Consider the following 18,394-nt stretch of genomic DNA (forward strand, 5'->3'; position numbering starts at 1 on the left):
AGTGAGTTGGCCCGCAGTGCGAAGCCGCCGAATACGAAGATCTGTCCGGGGAGAAAAGTCTCACCCAGGACTGCGTCGTTGTCGATTGAAGAGGCCATCAAGCCTATCGGTGACGACACAGAGGAACTCTCAATGAAAGCACCAATGTCGGTGTCAAAACCGGCGGATCTCGGGTAGGGGGTCCCGAACTGTGCGTCTAGGCGGATGGTAACAGGAGACAAGGGACACGATGTTTTACCCAGGTTCGGGCCCTCTTGATGGAGGTAAAACCCTACGTCCTGCTTGATTGATATTGATATTGTGGATGTTTACAAGAGTGGATCTACCACGAGATCAAGGAGGCTAAACCCTAGAAGCTAGCCTACGGACTAGAGCCATCCGGTTTATATAGACACCGGAGAGGGCTAGGGTTACATAGAGTCGGTTACAATGGTAGGAGATCTACGTATCCGTATCGCCAAGCTTGCCTTCCACGCCAAGGAAAGTCCCATCCGGACACGGGACAAAGTCTTCAATCTTGTATCTTCATAGTCTTGGAGTCCGGTCGATGATGATAGTCCGGCCGATGATAGTTCGGCTGATGATGGTAGTCCGGCTATCCGGACACCCCCTAATCCAGGACTCCCTCAGGGAGGAACCCCAAGTAGCATTCGGCCTACTTGGGCGCCCCTGGCTACCTCCCTCTCCCCCAACCTATATATATGTGGGGGCGCCCCTAGAACACACAACATCAATTGTTAGCTATGTGCGGCGCCCCCCTCCTCAGTTTACACCCCGGTCATATTCTCGCGGTGCTTAAGTGAAGCCCTGCGCGGATTAGTTCACCATCACCGTCACCATGCGGTCGTGCTGACGGAACTCATCTACTATGTCAACACCTGGATCAAGAAGGCGAGGGACGTCACCGAGCTGGACGTGTGCAGAACTCTAAGGTGCCATATGTTTGGTACTTGATTGGTCGGAGCTAGAAGAAGTACGACTACATCAACCGCGTTGTCAAACGCTTCTGCTTACGGTCTATGAGGGTAAGTAGACACACTCTCCCCCTCTCATAGCTATGCATCTCCTAGATAGATCTTGCGTGAGCGTAGGATTTTTTTTTGAAATTGCATGCTACGTTCCCCAACAAATCTTGGGTTCAAGAACCCAGAAATAGAATATATACCTACTAACTAAATGACATCACGAGATGATTTCAAGAATGGTGGCCAGAATTATCACACTGGGAGCACAACATGGCCAGATTACTGGGTGGTTCTCTAAGATACCCTAATGTCATAATAATAGCTTCAACATATATGTCGAGGCAATGGAGTATCTCAATACACCGATTAGTGTGCTTAATCTGTCCCAAAAGAACGTCGAGAACAAAGAGGAAAGATTGCAAATGCATCAGACTATTTAGAGACCTGGAATAACTTGGACAACATAACGGCTGCAGATGCTCAAAAAGATTTGAGACATCCTGGAAAATGGTGGCATAACCACTCAACATTACAATATCAAGGTTCCGAGACCAATTATTAACACACGGAAGTACTAGAAACTGAACTGAGACTTGAATCCATAATTCCTATAAGTCTACGTATTAGTAACACGTGATCCTGATAGAAAGATGAGAAGCCTAGTTCTTAATCCCCGTAGAAGAGAAGAGGATGTCTTATATCAGAAGGACATAGGGTAAAGGAGTAAAATGAGCCTCACGTTCCCTTCCGCAATCAATTCCCTTATATAACTAAAGCATTTCTAGACTCAACATCGACTAGTTTGGCTTGGTAATCCTATAAGCAGTCAGGCTCTGATACCAAAGCTATCAGGACCCTGATCCTAATTCACACCGATCTAGTATGTAACACATCATATCACTTTGCAGCCTCACGCACGGTATTCCCACGGCTGCAGCCTTACCTAGGCCGAGACCGTTTGTGCTTTTTGGCTCACGTATATGATTGTCTCGCTAGCATCCATATGATAGAGAACCCGAGCCGACATGACTAGTCGTAAACCCAATGTGGCACAAACTTACAGGGACATGCATACATGACCCAACAATGCATATGTCGGTCAGGAGCGAGTGTAACTGAGTCGTAGCAACCTACAAGGACTTTAGTAAAACACCACGTGACATTTCCCAGAAGGGGCAGACACGGGAGCAAGGAAGGACACATGCTGGTCAATCCATGTGTTCCGGAGCATTAGTGAGCTACCAAGGCTCAGTGGAAGCACTAGGAGGCATTTCACCATACGAGAGGCTACCAAGAATAAACAACTAGGTGTCGGATCCCACAAATACCAAGCATTTCAATAACATACACGCAATATGATTGATATGTGTAAATACAACATGCCATCACAACAAAACTCTACGAGTCAGAGTATTTATTGGAAAGGCTCCGAGGAGCCATACATAGTATGATATTACAAACATGGGTCTCATGACCCAACACATAGAGTCACACAAGCAACACACACAAGCAAAAGCTTATCCTGTCTAAGTACAAACAGCTAGAAAGAAAGAAGGGTAGGAAGCCTGTCTATTTACAAGACCCTCCATAGGAACCAAACCTCTGTCTGGGATTCCCAAGCTAATTGTTGAAGCCCGCGTGAAACTACTAGTGAGAATGAAGTCTCTCTGCAAAAACATAAATTAAGCAAACATGAGTACAAATGTACCTAGCAAGACTTACATCACAACTAGCTACATATGCATCAATATCAACAAAGGGGGTGGTGGAGTTTAACTGCAGCATGCCAGCTTGACTCGGTGGCTATCCTAAACTACGATTGCCAGCAACTTCTTTGAGGTGGCGCACATGAGTCCACATATTCACCATATCAATACACCACTATGGATCCGCTCCCGTCTCTCTATGAGAAGACCATCCATAACACTCACGTTTATCTTGCGCATTTTAGAGTATCCACTTCAAGTCATCTATGAATAATGTAAGCAGTCCAAGTAGTGCATATCCGCGGACGCGGCTATTTGAATAGATCATATTACCCTGCAGGGGTGTACTTCTTCACACACGCTCTCACCACTTATCACCATTTACATGATATGTACTCGACAACCTTCAAGTGGAAGCCCAGCGATGGTGTCAGCCACGACCTGACTAACCACACAAGTCTCCAGTCCAGGTTTATCACCTATTTGAGTTCCATCCGCAAGGAAGTCCGGCCAAGGTTTCCCCTACGGGCCCAAACGATGTGTGCAAGGTTCCCAAATCCACCAAACGGGTGCCACTTGGTACACCGGGCCACGGTGCCTAGTCTGTCCCAAGCCCATCTGTACCGGGTGCCACTTGGTAGACTACTACACAACCTACCAACACCAGAAACTAGTTGCAACTCCTGGACAGAGATCGAGGCGATTAATAAGCCGAGAGGGGCACTTAAGCATTCCAATGCGTGGTAGTAACTATCTTGGATCACAAACATGGAACTCGGTTCCTGAGGGCGGCTTCAATGAGAGAACCCACCATGTACTCCTACATGGCCTCTCATCGCTACCTTTACCAAATCGGGTTGACACAGTTAGGTCTCAACAGTAGGACATGTTCACCACATTCCAATTCATTCCCAATGAATCAGACCTGGCACAACTCTAAGCAATAGCAGGCATCACAAGCAAACATGGATGAGTAGGCACATCATGGCTCAAACAACTCCTACTCATGCTAGTGGGTTTCAACTATTTACTGTGGCAAAGACATGTCATGCAGAGGAATGGGTTCAACTACCGCAACATGTAATAGTGGAATCGTTGTTATCCCATTGCAGTAAAAGAGAGCAGAAGCGAGAGAGTGGGATTGTATCGGAGTGGTCAAGCAAGGGTTGCTTGGCTGACACTTCTGAAGATAGCATAACTCTTCATCGGTGTCAACGATCACATCGTCTGAACAACGTCTACTGAAAGGGGACAAACACCGACAAACAAGAGGGAACACAATCAATGCAATGCAACAATATGATGAATGATAATGACATGGCAAAATTATGTTGGTTGAGCTAATGCAACTAGCAACAAAGTTAAATGGAGTTGGTTTAAACCCAAGGTTCAAAATCAAACTCCATATGTGACATTTCAAATGTTATTTTCTCAAATTGTCCTATACAATAGCTTTAAGTTGTTTAAACATGCATGAAAATGCCATAAACAGATTCTTTGGATTTTTCTGATAATTTTTCATATATAAATTATTTCATTTGGAGTTACGCTTGAATTACTATGATTTTTCAAAGTTTCAAAAATTTTCTGGATTTTCCAAATTTATTTATAAATAAGAAAATCCTAGTAATTGTATTTATGATGTCATTAGTGTGTCATGCCGGTGTCAGGAGGTTAACGGGTCGGCCATGTCAAACCTGATCAGCAGGGTCCACTGGTCAGTGACCCAAGGTTAATCCCGGTCAAACCCGATGCTGACTAGGGTTTGACCCTATGGTTGGGCCCACTGTTAGTGTCTGTTAAATGGCTAATTGAGGGGATTAGCCGCTAATGATAGCGCCATGTCATCATCACCGGACTTAGGCCAACGACGACCAGATTGGCGGCAGAAGTTCATCGGAAACTCGCTACGGGGCTCGGTTTTGCGTGTGGTTTGCGTCTATGGGTAGCTGAAGGTGTGCCGCATCCAATCATGTAGGTCGTTGGTCGTGGGGTGGCCGGTAACACTGTCGGGCGGGGAGCTTGGCGGGGGCCAGAGCCACGGGCTCGAGCGAGACGAGGCTAGAGTGCACGGCGGGAGGCTTGGGTGGTGGCGTTGGGTTGCCTGGGAGGTCCTGAGCACATTCCAGTGCTTGGACGCAAGCGGCGGCGACTATGGCCATGACGGCATCGAGGCCAGCGGCAAGGAGCTCACGACTCCGGTGGTTAGCGTGGTTAGAGAAGAAAAAGACGGCAGGGCTAGGGGGAGATGGGTCAGGAGCTCAGAAGGAGTCGGATCGGGTAGACGATGTGCTTGGGACGTCCTATCAACAACGAATCAACGTCAGTGATGATCGGCTCCTGAGGTGGAAGACAGTGGCGATGACGATGCTACCACACATCTCGGCTTGCTTGGCTCGATGGAGATGATGAGGACGACATCGTAGAGCTCGTGGGAATGACGGAGTTGCGAGCGGGTGGCTGTGGCTGCGTGGCAGCGAACGGCGGTGACAAGCGCGCTCGGCAGCATTCGAGGGAGAGAGCAGGGAAGGGGGTGCGAGGGAGAGGCCGAGGGGATGCAGGGGGTGCATGGCACGCCTGGAGGCGTCCAAGGCGACGAGGGGGAAGCCAGACAGGGAGGAGGTGGCCGGCGCGTGGGCGCGCGACACGACCACACGCCCTCCTGCCTACTGGCAGGAGGTTGAAGACAGTGTGGCACGTGGTGGGCTGGGCCAACGGTGTTGCCACCAGGTGGGCTGCGCCAGGTAAATTTTTTGCTCTGTTTTATTTTTTGTTCTGTTATGAAATCATAACTAATTCAAAACCAGTGTCAAACTTCTCTAAAATATGTATGTTGCCATAATGGACCTAGCCAAATGCACACAATTAAGTCCAGGGGGTTTTGAATTTATATTCTATTTAATATGAATATAAACCCAAATTCAAATACCATATTGATTTAAATTCAGTGCCCAAAATATTTCTTAAAAATGTTCATAAATTGTGGTTTGATATATAGTTCCTGCCAAAATCCTCAGAACTATTTTAAAGGTAGTTTGCATTCAATGATTTAAATTTAAAGGGTTCTTACCCTTCTTCTAAAATAATTTTTAAGGCTTTGAATATTCCTCAATTCAATTTCTTGAATTAAACATGATGCATGCTCACTGATGCAACTATCACACTCAGATATTCTAAGGTTGGGACAGTTCATCCCAAACAGCTTTTATGCAAGGAAGAAACATACTCGATGGAGTAGTAATTTTGCATGAAATCGTTCATGAGATGCATAGTAAAAACTTGAGTGGAGTAGTGTTCAAAATTGACTTTGAAAAAGCCTATGATAAAGTCAAATGGCCGTTTCTCCAATAGGCCTTGAGAATGAAAGGTTTCACCAATAAATGTCGTGAGTGGATCCAAACCTTCATTTCTAGACGTAGTGTGGCTATTAAAGTCAATGATGACACATGCCACTACTTCCGAACGGAAAAGGGCCTACGTCAGGGTGACCCATTATCTCTAATGTTATTTAACATTGTCGCTGACATGTTGGCTACTTTGATAGAGCGTGCCAAACAGGACGACCAAATTGCAGGAGTAGTGCCACATCTTGTGGAAGCGGGCCTATCAATTCTGCTATATGCCAACGGCACAATTCTCTTTATGGACATGAGCTGGAGGGGGCTCATAATCTGAAACTTTTGCTTTCAGACTTTGAGCAAATGTCAGGTCTTAAGATTAACTTCCATAGAAGTGAATTGTTCTGTTTCAGAGAGGCTAAGGAGGCGGCTACACAATATGCTAATTTCTTTGCCTATGCGCAAGGCCAATTTTCAATTGAATATTTGGGAACCAATTATTCATTATCGATGCCTCACTAACTCGGAGTGGAAGCACGTCGAAGAGCACTCAGATAAACGTTTGAGCAATTGGAAACGCAAGTTGCTCTCCGTTGAAGGATGACTAGTGCTGATCAATTCTATTCTTACAAACATGGTACTCTATATGCTTGCCTTCTTCTAGCTCCCCAAAGGCGTGCTGCGAAGATTAGACTATTTTAGATTCATATTCTTTCGACAATGAGATGATGAAAAGAAAAAATACAGGCTAACCAAACGGAATGTTGTTTGTTGACCGAAATACCAGGTTGTTTAGGCATCCAAAACCTCCAAGTCAAGAATGATGCCTTACTCAATAAATAGCTATTCAAAGTACTTATTGAGGAGGGAGTTTGGCAAACCCTCCTGCGCAATAAGTATCTTGGGAAAAAAGCAGTGTCCCAAGCATTTTGGAAGACAGGGGACTCGCATTTTCAGGCTGACCCGATAGTAGCAAAGAAAAATCTTTTCCGCTTTGGGTCTTTCACGATAAAGGACGGCTCCGAGATACGTTTCTGGGAGGATAAGTGATTGCGAACCACCACTCTTCAGGAATAGTATCGACCCTTGTACCGCATTGTCTGCGATGAGAATGACACCCTTGCACAGGTGCTCAGCTCCTCCCCCGAATGTTTCATTCTGACAGGATCTAGTTGGCCCCGTCTTACTTCATGGCAACATTTGTCATCCTCTTTGGATTCTGTTAAGCTGACACATGGACGGATGTATTTTGTTGGAATCTCACGACATCCGTGTCGTTCACGATTGAATCCATGTATGGTGCCCTCATGCGCCTAGAGATCTAGTGGATAATAATAATAAAAAAATATGCAGGTCGAAGATAACTTAAAAAATCAAGATTTTCACGTCGTATCTTCGTAGGGGAGTTGTACTAACTAAAGACAATCTCATCTGTTTCAATTGGCATGGAATTAGAAGTGTAATTTTTGTACTCATGATGATACAATTAAACACCTTTAATTCCAATGCAAGTTTGCATGTTCTACATGGTCATTCATCCATATAGCATCCAATATGTATCCGCGGATGAGTGTTGCTAATATATATGGTCACTGGCTTGACGGTATACCAAATAGGTTTTGCACATTAATAAGATTGGGAGCATCTGCCTTATTATGGCGCTTTGGCTATGTAGAAATGGCATTGGTTTCAATCGTAAAACCCCTTTTCCTTTGCAGGTTTTTCTGTAGTACGAACTGGCTTCACATGTGGTCTATGTTGCACGGAACGGAGTATCAACCGTTGTTTAAGGTGTGTGTATGCGGTTGGAGCAAGTGGCCAGGGAGGTTTTTACCAAACATGGGTGACAACATAATCTCTGGCTCGGTCCAACTCCTCCTTCGGCATAGGCATAGTTTTGGTCTCATAGGACTTTACTGCAGCCAATATGCCATTTCGTTTATTTATTTATTTCTATCAAACTTGTTTTTGTTGGCTGTGTGCATCCTAATTATTCAAAGGCCGAATCTTGCTCAATATGAACATATTTACTTGATGCTATATTTTGAGCTAATAAAAACGCCCTTTATCGAAAAACATGCTGGCAAGTGTTGAAAAAGTCATTTAGTTGAACTTGTAGATTCATGGTTCATGCCAAAGCCTACAAGTTTGCGGAGAGTGACCAAGCCACTGTGGCCATGTTCACGGTTGTGCCCCTATTTCCGTTCTGTGATTTTGGGAACACCTAAACATCTATTACCTTGTTTCCTATTTCAAAGTGTACAATGCAGCGGCTTATAGATTACAAAAGAAGTGAGTGAGAGAGAGAGAGTGTGTGTGTGTGTGTGTGTAAATTGCACGATTAGTATACAAAGTTGTCGCAATTTCAGTCTCATACATCAACTTCAAAATCTTAAAGAGTCTGATACATGGCCTTGCTATTGCCATACATCACTCTTCATTGGGTTTAACATGAACTCATTGCATTAACTTCTCGCTAGCTTTGCCCCTGATCTAGTCCAGATGCTTATCATCAAAGACCGGCAAAGATAACCGAGAAGAAAGGGGAGGGCGGCCCAGCTTAGGACGCTACTATGCTCCTCCTCCTCCTCTGGGGCTGCCGCATCCTCCTTGCCTTGTCCACTGGCCATGGGGCATGTGAACGGTAACTCAAGCAGGTTCGTGAAATGTATGAAACCCTGCCCTTCGTTTGCCTGGCTCTTCTTTCCGCACAGGAAGCTTCCGTCAAGTGGGTGCAAAATCTGAAAGCTTTCGGGGCAAAATGCACACGCGGTTTTTAAGTGGCTTTTGCGCGACGACTTCTCTGCGGATAAAGAACAAAAGAAAGAAAGAAAACAAGTTAGGACTAGGCGTCACCGAGGTAAATACGAAAGGAAACCATACGTAAACGTGCCAGAAAATGTTATGCATATATATTGCATACGACGGATGTTTTCTCGTGGCGGTTCAGGTGTGGTCACTGCTTACCGATGATGGTGCATGTTTCGACGGCCGGCGCGCCGGAGTGGTGGCTGTAGCGCAGCTCCGCGAAGAAGGTCTTGTCCGTGTCGTTGGCCTGGTTCCGCCTCCGTTTGCTGCTGGCGATCTTCTTCCTGTGAGCCACGAAGCCCACGTGGACCCAGATGTGGCTTTGGAAACCCACGTACGCGGCCATGAGAGGCTTGACGGGAACGAACTCCGAGCCCGGGTTGGTGGCGTTGTAGTGACGGAGAGCGAGGTGGACGTGGCAGATGATGGAGGCGTCGCGCTCCCTAAAATCGATCCAGACATCACCATTAGCAAATAGCAATAGGTTAGTGGACTCGAGAAAGACGGATACATGTACATGAGCTAAGCGAAAGCGAGCAAGGAGAACGTACTCTTCGGTGCGCTGGCGGCAAGGAGTCGCCGTCGTCCCGTGGTGCGGCAGCGATTGGCTGCCGCACCCGCACACGGAGCGTTCCTGGAGAATTTGGTACTCGCGGTGCAGGTCGTGCACGAAGGCGGGCGGCGCGCCGTCCTTCTTCGGCTTCATCATCCGCACCATCGACAACAGTGCAGATCCCATTGGTGATGATCGACGGAGTGAGCGTCCTCTCGAGAGCGTACGTACAATCCCTAGGTAGCCCGTGCCTCTCTGTGACGCTATCGATCGTCTACGCTTGTCCTTGATCGTGTACCGTGGGTACCTGCATATATAGATGGAAGCAGGGGAGACGTGCGACCCGATTCTGACATGTAGCGCTCAGCAGCCGAGCCTCGGTCCGACTCGGAACTGCAAATGAAACCAAGCCCGACTCGGCCGACCGACCATCTGCGACTGTGAAGCCGGTCGGTCCTCGACCCGCTCCAACCCGGACCCCCGCCGCGCGCGTCTATATACACACACGCACGCACGCCTCGACGCCACTCATCACATCACATCAACAAATGGCGGCGGCCAAGCAGAAGCAAAAACCAGATCTCTCTCACGCAAAAGTCAGATCTCTCATGGGGAGCAAGAGCAACGACGGCGGCGGCGGCGGCAAGGACGCCGCGACGGAGGCAGAGGCCGCCGGCGAGGCGGCGATCAAGCAGGAGGCCCCGGCGAATCGCGGGAAGACGCCGCAGCAGGTGAACCAGGAGCTGAGGGAGTCCCTGTCGAAGCAGGACAGTTTCCGCAAGCTGGCGGAGCGCTACGGCGGCGTCGACGACCTCCTCGACCTGTGCGTCGGCGACGGCGACGACAACTGCTTCGACGACTGGTGCTGCGTCGTCAACCCCGATGGCTCCTACTACTACATGGACCGCCACTACGCTCCTGCCCCCGATTACTTGCTCTCCTATGATGCTGATGGTCGTCTTGTTCTCCTCAAACAAGAAAAGCCCACCTGAATCCTGATTCGTGTACCTCGTGCCTGCTCTAGTTTGCTTGCTTGTGTGTTTCTTCCTTTGTTAATTTGGATCTCTCAGTGATTAATGTTTTAACCTCCTTTTAAAAAAAAGTGATACAATTAATATTTGCTTGACCATCGAAATCTGACCCCCCTGTTCAGTAGAATTTAGTTTGCTTTGGTCTCATCCTCCTCGACCCTGGCCTTTTCCAACTCTACTGTCATGAAATAAATGGTATTATATTTATTCGATGATTTTGCAAAACTAAATGTGGTACTAAGTTACTGAATAATTCAATCGTACAGAAAAGAACATGCAAATCATGAAATAAATGAGAAATTTTGCGAATAAATGTACTAGCAAAGTAGCATCCAAATCATATATACTCCAGAGCATGCAAATCATGAAATAAATGTACAACCCTGGAGAACTAAATGGAGTACTCCCTCCGGTTTAGAAGGCACACTTCAGTTTTCCTGCATTTTCAGAATAGGAAAGGATTAAGTCGTGTGGGCAAAAAGTGCATGCAAATCATGAAATAAATGCACCACCCTGGAGAAATTTTGCGAATAAATGTACTAGCAAAGTAGCACAAGCGACTCTTATCAACTTCACTAATGCCGACGTATCCATATGGATATCTTCTCAGAATGCATTTCATAAGACTCAATTAATTATCCAAATGCAAAGGGTGCGTATTGATTTTCCTCCCTGACTGTGTCTGCGATCAGCCCAACCATACACAACTCTTTACTCAATTTTCCTTTTTTATTCTTTAAAAAATGTGCACCGACTTTCATAAATTTGAACTTTAAAAAGACAAACCCAATGCATAGAAGCTCCCACACAAGGTGGAGTCTGGAGAGGAATTATAGAAACCTAGTCTTATCTCTGCAAAGTGCAATGCAGATAGGCTGGTTTGAATCCAGGACCTCTGGCATAAGTGGGGAGGACTTATTAAATACTGACTTTCAAAAGTTATTTTTTTAAAATTAAAATTTCATAGATTTTAACTCTCAAAAATTCAAATAAGTTCTCCTATCGTATGACCGATTTTTTCTCTGGAACAATAATAAACCGATGGGTGTACAATGTGCCGGGTTTAGGTCTCTCTAGACAATATAAGAAAGCCAAGTGATCATATTATATGTTGCACTTGATCTCAAAATCGCCTCGGCCAATATAGTTGTAAGAGTTCAGCTGCCTTTTTTCACTCGAAGATGCACACTACCATTACAATTTGACCACTATTCAGTGGAATTAGTCGCTTGCATCTCATCCTCCTAGACCCTGCTGGCTGTCCAACTCATCGTTGAGGCATGTCGTTGTCTACTACGTTCACTCGCGCATTGACGTCTTTTCCTTGACCCAAGACCATCTCCGATGCTGATATATGGATGAATGTATGAGTCATGGTGCTACTTTGCTATTATATTTATTTCACAATTTGGAAGATCAAATGTACTGCCAAATTAATGAATAAATCATACATAAAGGAACATGCAAATCATGAAATAATTGTACTACTCTGTAGAAAATTTGAGCATAAATGTACTGGCAAAGTAGGATAGCGACTCTTATCGGCTCCACCAATACCAACAGTAATCGTATCCATACGGATATCTGCTTAGATTGCATTTTACAAGACTAGTTAATTGTCTATCTCCAAAGTGTGTACCTGTTTTCCTCCCTGATGCCTGACCGGGCGTGCAGTCCGCCCAACCATACACAACTCTTCACTCAATTTTTTCCTTTTTTCTTTCACTAGTAAGAATGCACGTGCAATGCACATATTGACTAATATATGTAGTCAAACGTATTACAAACACTAATATTCAAATTGTTGCATGCCATGAGATGACATATCTCCATGTCAAAATACAAAAAAGAATACCAATTATATATGTCCATAATTCTAAACTCCATGCCCCCAATGCTGGGAATGATTCAAACTTGCCAATCTAGTGTTGTCCAATGTCTGAAAATCCATCTAAACCAATGACTATTAGATCACCTTCCATAAGATTTACATAACGAAAGTAGAGAAGCCAACGAGTTCAGTATCAGAAAGGACCAGTCTTAGAAACACTTAAATCTTTGAAAAAAAGCCCGCTTAAATCTGATTACGCTCATAGACAGTTGTAATGAAGCAAAAAAACTACAGACAATACAACAATCGTGTCATTTTATTCTCACAGGAAAAGAGCAAGCTATTTATCATCATCCAAAGAGTTTACAACGTCAAATGGCTAAGCACGAACGACATGACAACATTGGCGGGCTGACCAGTGATTTATCTTTTTTCATGCCCTTATTGGTCATTTTCACCACAAATATGAAACTTTGTTGGATTCGTAGAGAGCAAATGCAACAGTTACTTCGTTTCCATAGGGCCACTGGGTCCTGAAACAATGCATCCCAAGTTCAAATATTCGTCATATGAAAAGACAAGCTTTGAAACCCATCAAAGCAGAGACCAAACAAACTGTACCAAGGGTAACTATTTTCAACTATCATTATCCCAAGGGCCTCAGATCTTTCATATGATAACGACATTCTACCATGATACAGTAGAAGAAATATTTCAGCATGAAAATTAACCTTATCATGGTCATGCGACTTGTGGACCGGCTGTAACCTCATTCTCCCCCTCTCACCAAAATCCTGGGCTCCAAGTCCACTACATGCCTGCACCATAGCACCATCCACAAGCTGTCGTGCTTCTTCCATTGAAAAGAAGTGAGAAAACTAAGGGAAGTTTAGTTCAACATCCTCTGCCTAATGCAATCAACACCCGTCAACCTAATCCATCGCCAGGCTAATGTAGTACAATTAGTGTTCGATAGTTTGTAATATTCATTTCCTTAATCTAACTTGAACACTAAAAATATTATGGGAATAACCTTTTTGTGCTCTTTATATTGCCAGTTACATTCAATGTAAATGCAACCCAACACAAGAAGAAATGGAGGCACTTGGCCCATGCAGTCTGCGAATTATCAATTAGAGAGCAATGCAGATATAAAAAATCCATGCCATTTATTAGGCTAAGCATTCATATAGATGGTATAGAATACTAAAACTAACATTCAACAATACTAAAAGTGTCATTTACATTCAGCAATACTAAGAGTGTCGTTTTCATATACAGAGATGACAAGTACATAATGAAAACATCACTTGGTTTGAGCAATCATTTTCAGCTTAATAATAAGTAAAATCGGCTCGAACTTGCAAAATTTGAGATCAACAACACAAATTTAGATGTCTGTTGGCGTTCAAGGTAGCGGCAATTGGCAGGTGCATTTTTCTCTTGCCATTTAGTTGACTTTCATTCTTCTGAAGTGACCAAGATCATGGGTTGCTGAAAATAGTGTAAAATTGGTAAAATCAGAAAATGAGAGGGGGTGGGTGTTCGAGATGGATCTCCCCTTCGTGACTTCATTTGCCAAAAAAAAAAAACAATCATCACCTTGAGAACATGTTGCTTGGCTGCCAACATCATGTAGTTTGACGTCACATGGTAATCACTCTATCAATTCTAAAGTCATTCGACATTATTGGTTACTGGTCACACCTCATCACCACCTAGTCATGCACCAACTCAAGAAGGTGTTGCAGTTTTCTCTGTGTGTGGATACGGAGACCAAGCCCTCTGTCGTCCTTGTCCCATGTAGACACACCTAGAGATCACGTGTTATGCGCTTGCATACTGTAGCAGGCACTCTACTCAATGTAGCGGGATGCAACCACAATTAACGGTGAGCATCCTTTGAGACGTTACCTCTATCTCTGCTGCTCCAAGTCGTCGCTTTCTAGGAGCCCAACCTTGGCATGGCTATATGTTCAACCTATGATCTTATGTCCATGCAACTATATACTATACAATTGAATCTGTACTGTTTGAAACATATGAGAAGACAAACAAAAGGACTTGTGGAAAGAAATTGGTGTTGCCTCACATCAGAGAATATTCTCTTTTTTTCTACCCAAAACTGTAGAACGACCTTGATAAGTGTCACACGTGCGGCATGAACACATGGCAACTTTGAACTTTTTTATGGCTAGTTTAGTGACTTGAGGATGGCAACTTCCTTTTCAGATGGTAAGTTTCAGTTTTTTTAGTTTTTTTATTTTCGGATGGCAATTTTAATTGTAAAAAACGCTAGGATCGGATTGCTTCATGCCACACGTGTGGCACTTATCATTTGGGTTGAACAATCGTTCTATGGTAATTTTTGGTCAAACCAAAGAATAAAGTTAAAATAGTACAAAAGCAAAAGAACAGAAAAATCAACAAATGCATGCCAGCTCTAGGGATTATGAAGGAAAACCAGTCTAACTTAGAGATGTACTCCCTCTGTCCCACAATGTAAGACATTTTTGCAAGCAAGTTTAACTTGCAAAAACGTCTTACAGATGGGACGGAGGGAGTATTATAGAAAAAGTCTAACTTAGAGATGGTGTTCTACCCAAACTTGAAGAGCTTCTAGAGAACAGGCCTTCCTGAAGTGGCAAAATGATTGACACGACTACATTTACAAAATCCTTCACCAAATTGGCATATACTTTTCATTGAGTCTAACACGAACTCATTACATTGACTTCTTCTGTAGATCCGCTACTACTCTAGAACACAAGCTTATCGTCAAAGGCCGGCAAAACCCTTGCCATGAGATTACGGAAAAAATCAAAGAAGGAGAGAGCCCGGCTCATGGTGCTACTATGTTCCTCCTTCTGTTCCTCTGGAGCTTTCTGTTCCTCTGGAGCTGCTGCATCCTCCTTGTCTTCTCCACCGACAGTGGGGCATGTGAACGACTTCTCAAGCAGATTCATGAAGTGCGTGAAACCTTGCCCCTCATTTGCTTGGGTCTTCTTTCCGCACACGAAGCTCCGGTCAAGAGGGTGCAAGATCTTAAAGCTTTCTGGGCAAAATGTACACGAGGTCTTCAAGTGGCTGTGTCGCGGCTTTTTATCTGTCGATAGTAGAGAACAAACGGAAGAAAAACATCTGGTGAGAATCCGAAGAGATGATTGTTTTCTCATGGCGGTTAAGGTGGTGGTCGCTGCTTACCGATGATGGTGCATGTTTCAACGGCCGGCGCGTCGGAGCGGCGGTGGCTGTAGCGCAGCTCGGCGAAGAAGTGCTCGTCAGTGACGGTGTCGCTGACAGTGTTCCGCCTCCGTTTGCCGCTGACGACCTTCCTCCCGCGAGCCACGAAGCTGACGTGGACCCAGATGTGGCCTTTGAAGCCCACGTACGCGGCCATCAATGGCTTGACGGGGACGAACTCCGAGCCCTGAAACGCATCCACTGTTCTGTCAGTATAATCCACAAAACAAAATCAACAGTGCACGGACATGTACTCTAGCTTTTGATCGATGATGCATGGCCTAGCTACGTACCGGGTTGTCTGCGTTGTAGCGGCGGAGGGCGTGGTGGACATGGCCGATGATGGAGGCGTCGCGCTCCCTGCAAATCCATCCAGACATCACCATTAGCAAACAGCAATAGGTTAGCGGACTCGAGGAGCTAAGCAACAAGCAGACGGCCGGATCAGAGTCGGAGATCGGAGAACGTACTCTTCGGTGCGCTGACCCGTCGTCCCGTGGTCCGGCGATTGGCTGCCGCAGCCGCACATGGAGCGTTCCTGGAGCGTTTGGTCCTCACGGTGCAGGTCGTGCATGAAAGCGGGGGGCGCGCCGCTCAGCTTCCGCATCATCATCCGCACCATCGGCGACAGTGCGGACTCCATTGATGTGATCCAAAGATCGAGCGAGCGAGCGTCCTCGAGAGCGCACGTAAAATCTCTAGGTAGCCCCTGCCTCTCTGTAACGCTATGGTCCTATGGATCGTCTACGTTAGTCCATGTACCGTCGGTAGCTGCATATATAGATGGAGAAGCAGGGGAGACGTGCCTCACGATTTTGACATATACTCCCTCTGTAAATTAATATAAAAACATTTAGATAACTAAAATAATGATCTAAACATTCTTATATTACTTTACGGAGGGAGTACCGCTCAACAGCCGAGCCTCGGTCCGATTCGGAACTGAAAATGAAACCAAGCCCGACTCGATCGATCCACCCACGGGTCTGCAACTTTGAAGCCGGTCAATGCTAAAAAAAGTGAAGCCAGTCCTAAACCCGCTCCAACACGGAAACCCGCCGCGTGTGGCTATACACACACACACCGGTTTGTCTAATTCACATCTAGATATTTTTTAAGGATGTCACATCTAAGCCCCGACAAATATATAATGCAACACCAAGAAATAAAAAAAAACTAGAAAAAAATAGACCACTAACAGAGTGGGCATCAGCTTATATGTGATATAACTATTTCACATCTAGATGTGTCCTAGACATACCTTACACACACAGCTTTGTCTCATTGCAGTGGCTTCATTCCCTTAGTCAAGGCACCGGTTTGGAGCCCACGTTCATCTTGCACGACTTCGTCTTATTGTGGTGACTTGTCCACGTTGAGGACCCCAGCCACTCTTTAGTGATGCTTATATGGGTGAAGTTGCTGTTTTCAACGTCTATATATCCTGCCTTGGGTGTGTGTTGTGGTGGCGTGTGTTTGTGTCTGATTGTATAGTGATGATTGCTTTATATATTTTTCGATAAAGGGTGAACTTTATTGACTCAAAATGGAGCACCAAGAGGATACAAACACAATGGATACATGATGCACACAGGTAACACCAACACACATACACACAAAAACACGCCAGTAAATAGTTAAGTCATATAAGATCAAAGCTATGCGTAGGAGAGAAAAAAATATGTCCCAAAGCGATCAGATCCGCGATGGACACAAAACTATAACAATGACACCATGAGAAGACGAGATTCTTCAACAACAACGCCTTCAGGAAAGGACCGACACTCAAGTGTCACCTTCACCGGATCCAGCCACCCAAGGCTAGAATCTAGGCTTTCACCCTGAAGAATCAGTCAGAGCATTCTGAACAATGCATTCAACAAGGTAACGATGTAAAACATCGTCATTGACAGGTATACCCAACTCGGGTTAGACCTATGCTTTCACCCGGAGCTCGAGACTGGGTGCTCAAGTAGCACCACTATCGAAGTCATTTATGTGTTGTCGTCACCATTTCTCCATGATCCCAGCAGCTACATGTGATGTGACCGCCACACAACCTTCCCTCTGCATCAAGACTTCGTCATTATATATTTTGCATCTCGCCACCGAAGTTAACCACCAGACCTGTAGAAATGAAACTCACACAAAGATCTTTCGACGGCGACCGCATTGAGTGAGGCAAACAGCCATGATCATGGGCTTCAGCTAGTCGGAGGCCGTCATCTGCACGCATGTGCACATCTCAAGCCGCCGTCTGTATGTGTAAGCATTCATGCACCAGCTCCGCATGCTTGTCCTGATCGTACTCTAAGCCATGGATACCAACCAGATTGGAAGACCGAAATCAGTAGCAGGCAACCAGATCAGGAGGCACCCAACCATGGACATGATCCAGATCAGAAGGCTGGCAACCATCAGCAAACTGCCACATCGGGAGGCGGACAATCACCAGCGACCTTGTTAGATCAGGAGGCCGACGACGCACAACAACGAAACGGCACCCAGATGAGGAGGCGACCACTAGTGAAGAACAGAAATAAAGAAACCGGCCAAAGATGCCCCGCCGCCGTCCGCCCGGCGGTCGGCTTCCTCCGGCGGTGGCGAGGTGAACGGGGTTGTGGAGGAGGGCCTTCGAAGCTGGCTGCGGCAGCGCCTCCAGAGTCGCCCAAAGCGACCCGAGAGACTAGGGTTGGGTACGTGCGGGTCCAGTTTGGCTTTATATATAAAGCGGGAAAACCATTTTCGTCAAATATTGTTGTAAGTTACTTTTCTTTACTTGCAGTAGCATTGGATCTGTTTGATTTGGTGAAGGTGCAACCTGAACACTGTTGGATGTTCACGTTCATAGTGTCAAGCTGCAGGTATTTATTACCGCATAGAGCTTTGTAAAGGTTGTGTTACCTAGCTGTGAAATAT

The 18,394-nt window shown here is 45.5% G+C and overlaps 2 protein-coding genes across 2 annotated transcripts; both read right to left on the minus strand.

Annotated features, from left to right (window-relative positions):
* Positions 1-8,230: 8,230 nt before the first annotated feature.
* Positions 8,231-9,644, minus strand: LOC123116500 (uncharacterized). Its single transcript, XM_044537452.1, has 3 exons — positions 9,369-9,644; positions 8,977-9,260; positions 8,231-8,812 (listed from the first exon to the last, which is right to left on the minus strand). Exons 1-3 carry the CDS (start codon positions 9,554-9,556, stop codon positions 8,475-8,477), a joined length of 810 nt encoding a protein of 269 aa, XP_044393387.1. The 5' UTR covers positions 9,557-9,644; the 3' UTR covers positions 8,231-8,474.
* A 5,255-nt stretch (positions 9,645-14,899) lies between these two features.
* On the minus strand, positions 14,900-16,312 carry LOC123116501 (uncharacterized). The gene is made up of 4 exons (XM_044537454.1): positions 15,946-16,312; positions 15,769-15,835; positions 15,437-15,662; positions 14,900-15,338 (listed from the first exon to the last, which is right to left on the minus strand). The coding sequence occupies exons 1-4, from the start codon at positions 16,116-16,118 to the stop codon at positions 14,992-14,994; spliced, it is 813 nt and encodes a 270-aa protein (XP_044393389.1). The 5' UTR covers positions 16,119-16,312; the 3' UTR covers positions 14,900-14,991.
* Positions 16,313-18,394: the final 2,082 nt, after the last annotated feature.

The sequence above is a fragment of the Triticum aestivum genome, chromosome 5B (assembly GCF_018294505.1).
Source record: "Triticum aestivum cultivar Chinese Spring chromosome 5B, IWGSC CS RefSeq v2.1, whole genome shotgun sequence".
Classification (NCBI taxonomy): domain Eukaryota; kingdom Viridiplantae; phylum Streptophyta; class Magnoliopsida; order Poales; family Poaceae; genus Triticum; species Triticum aestivum.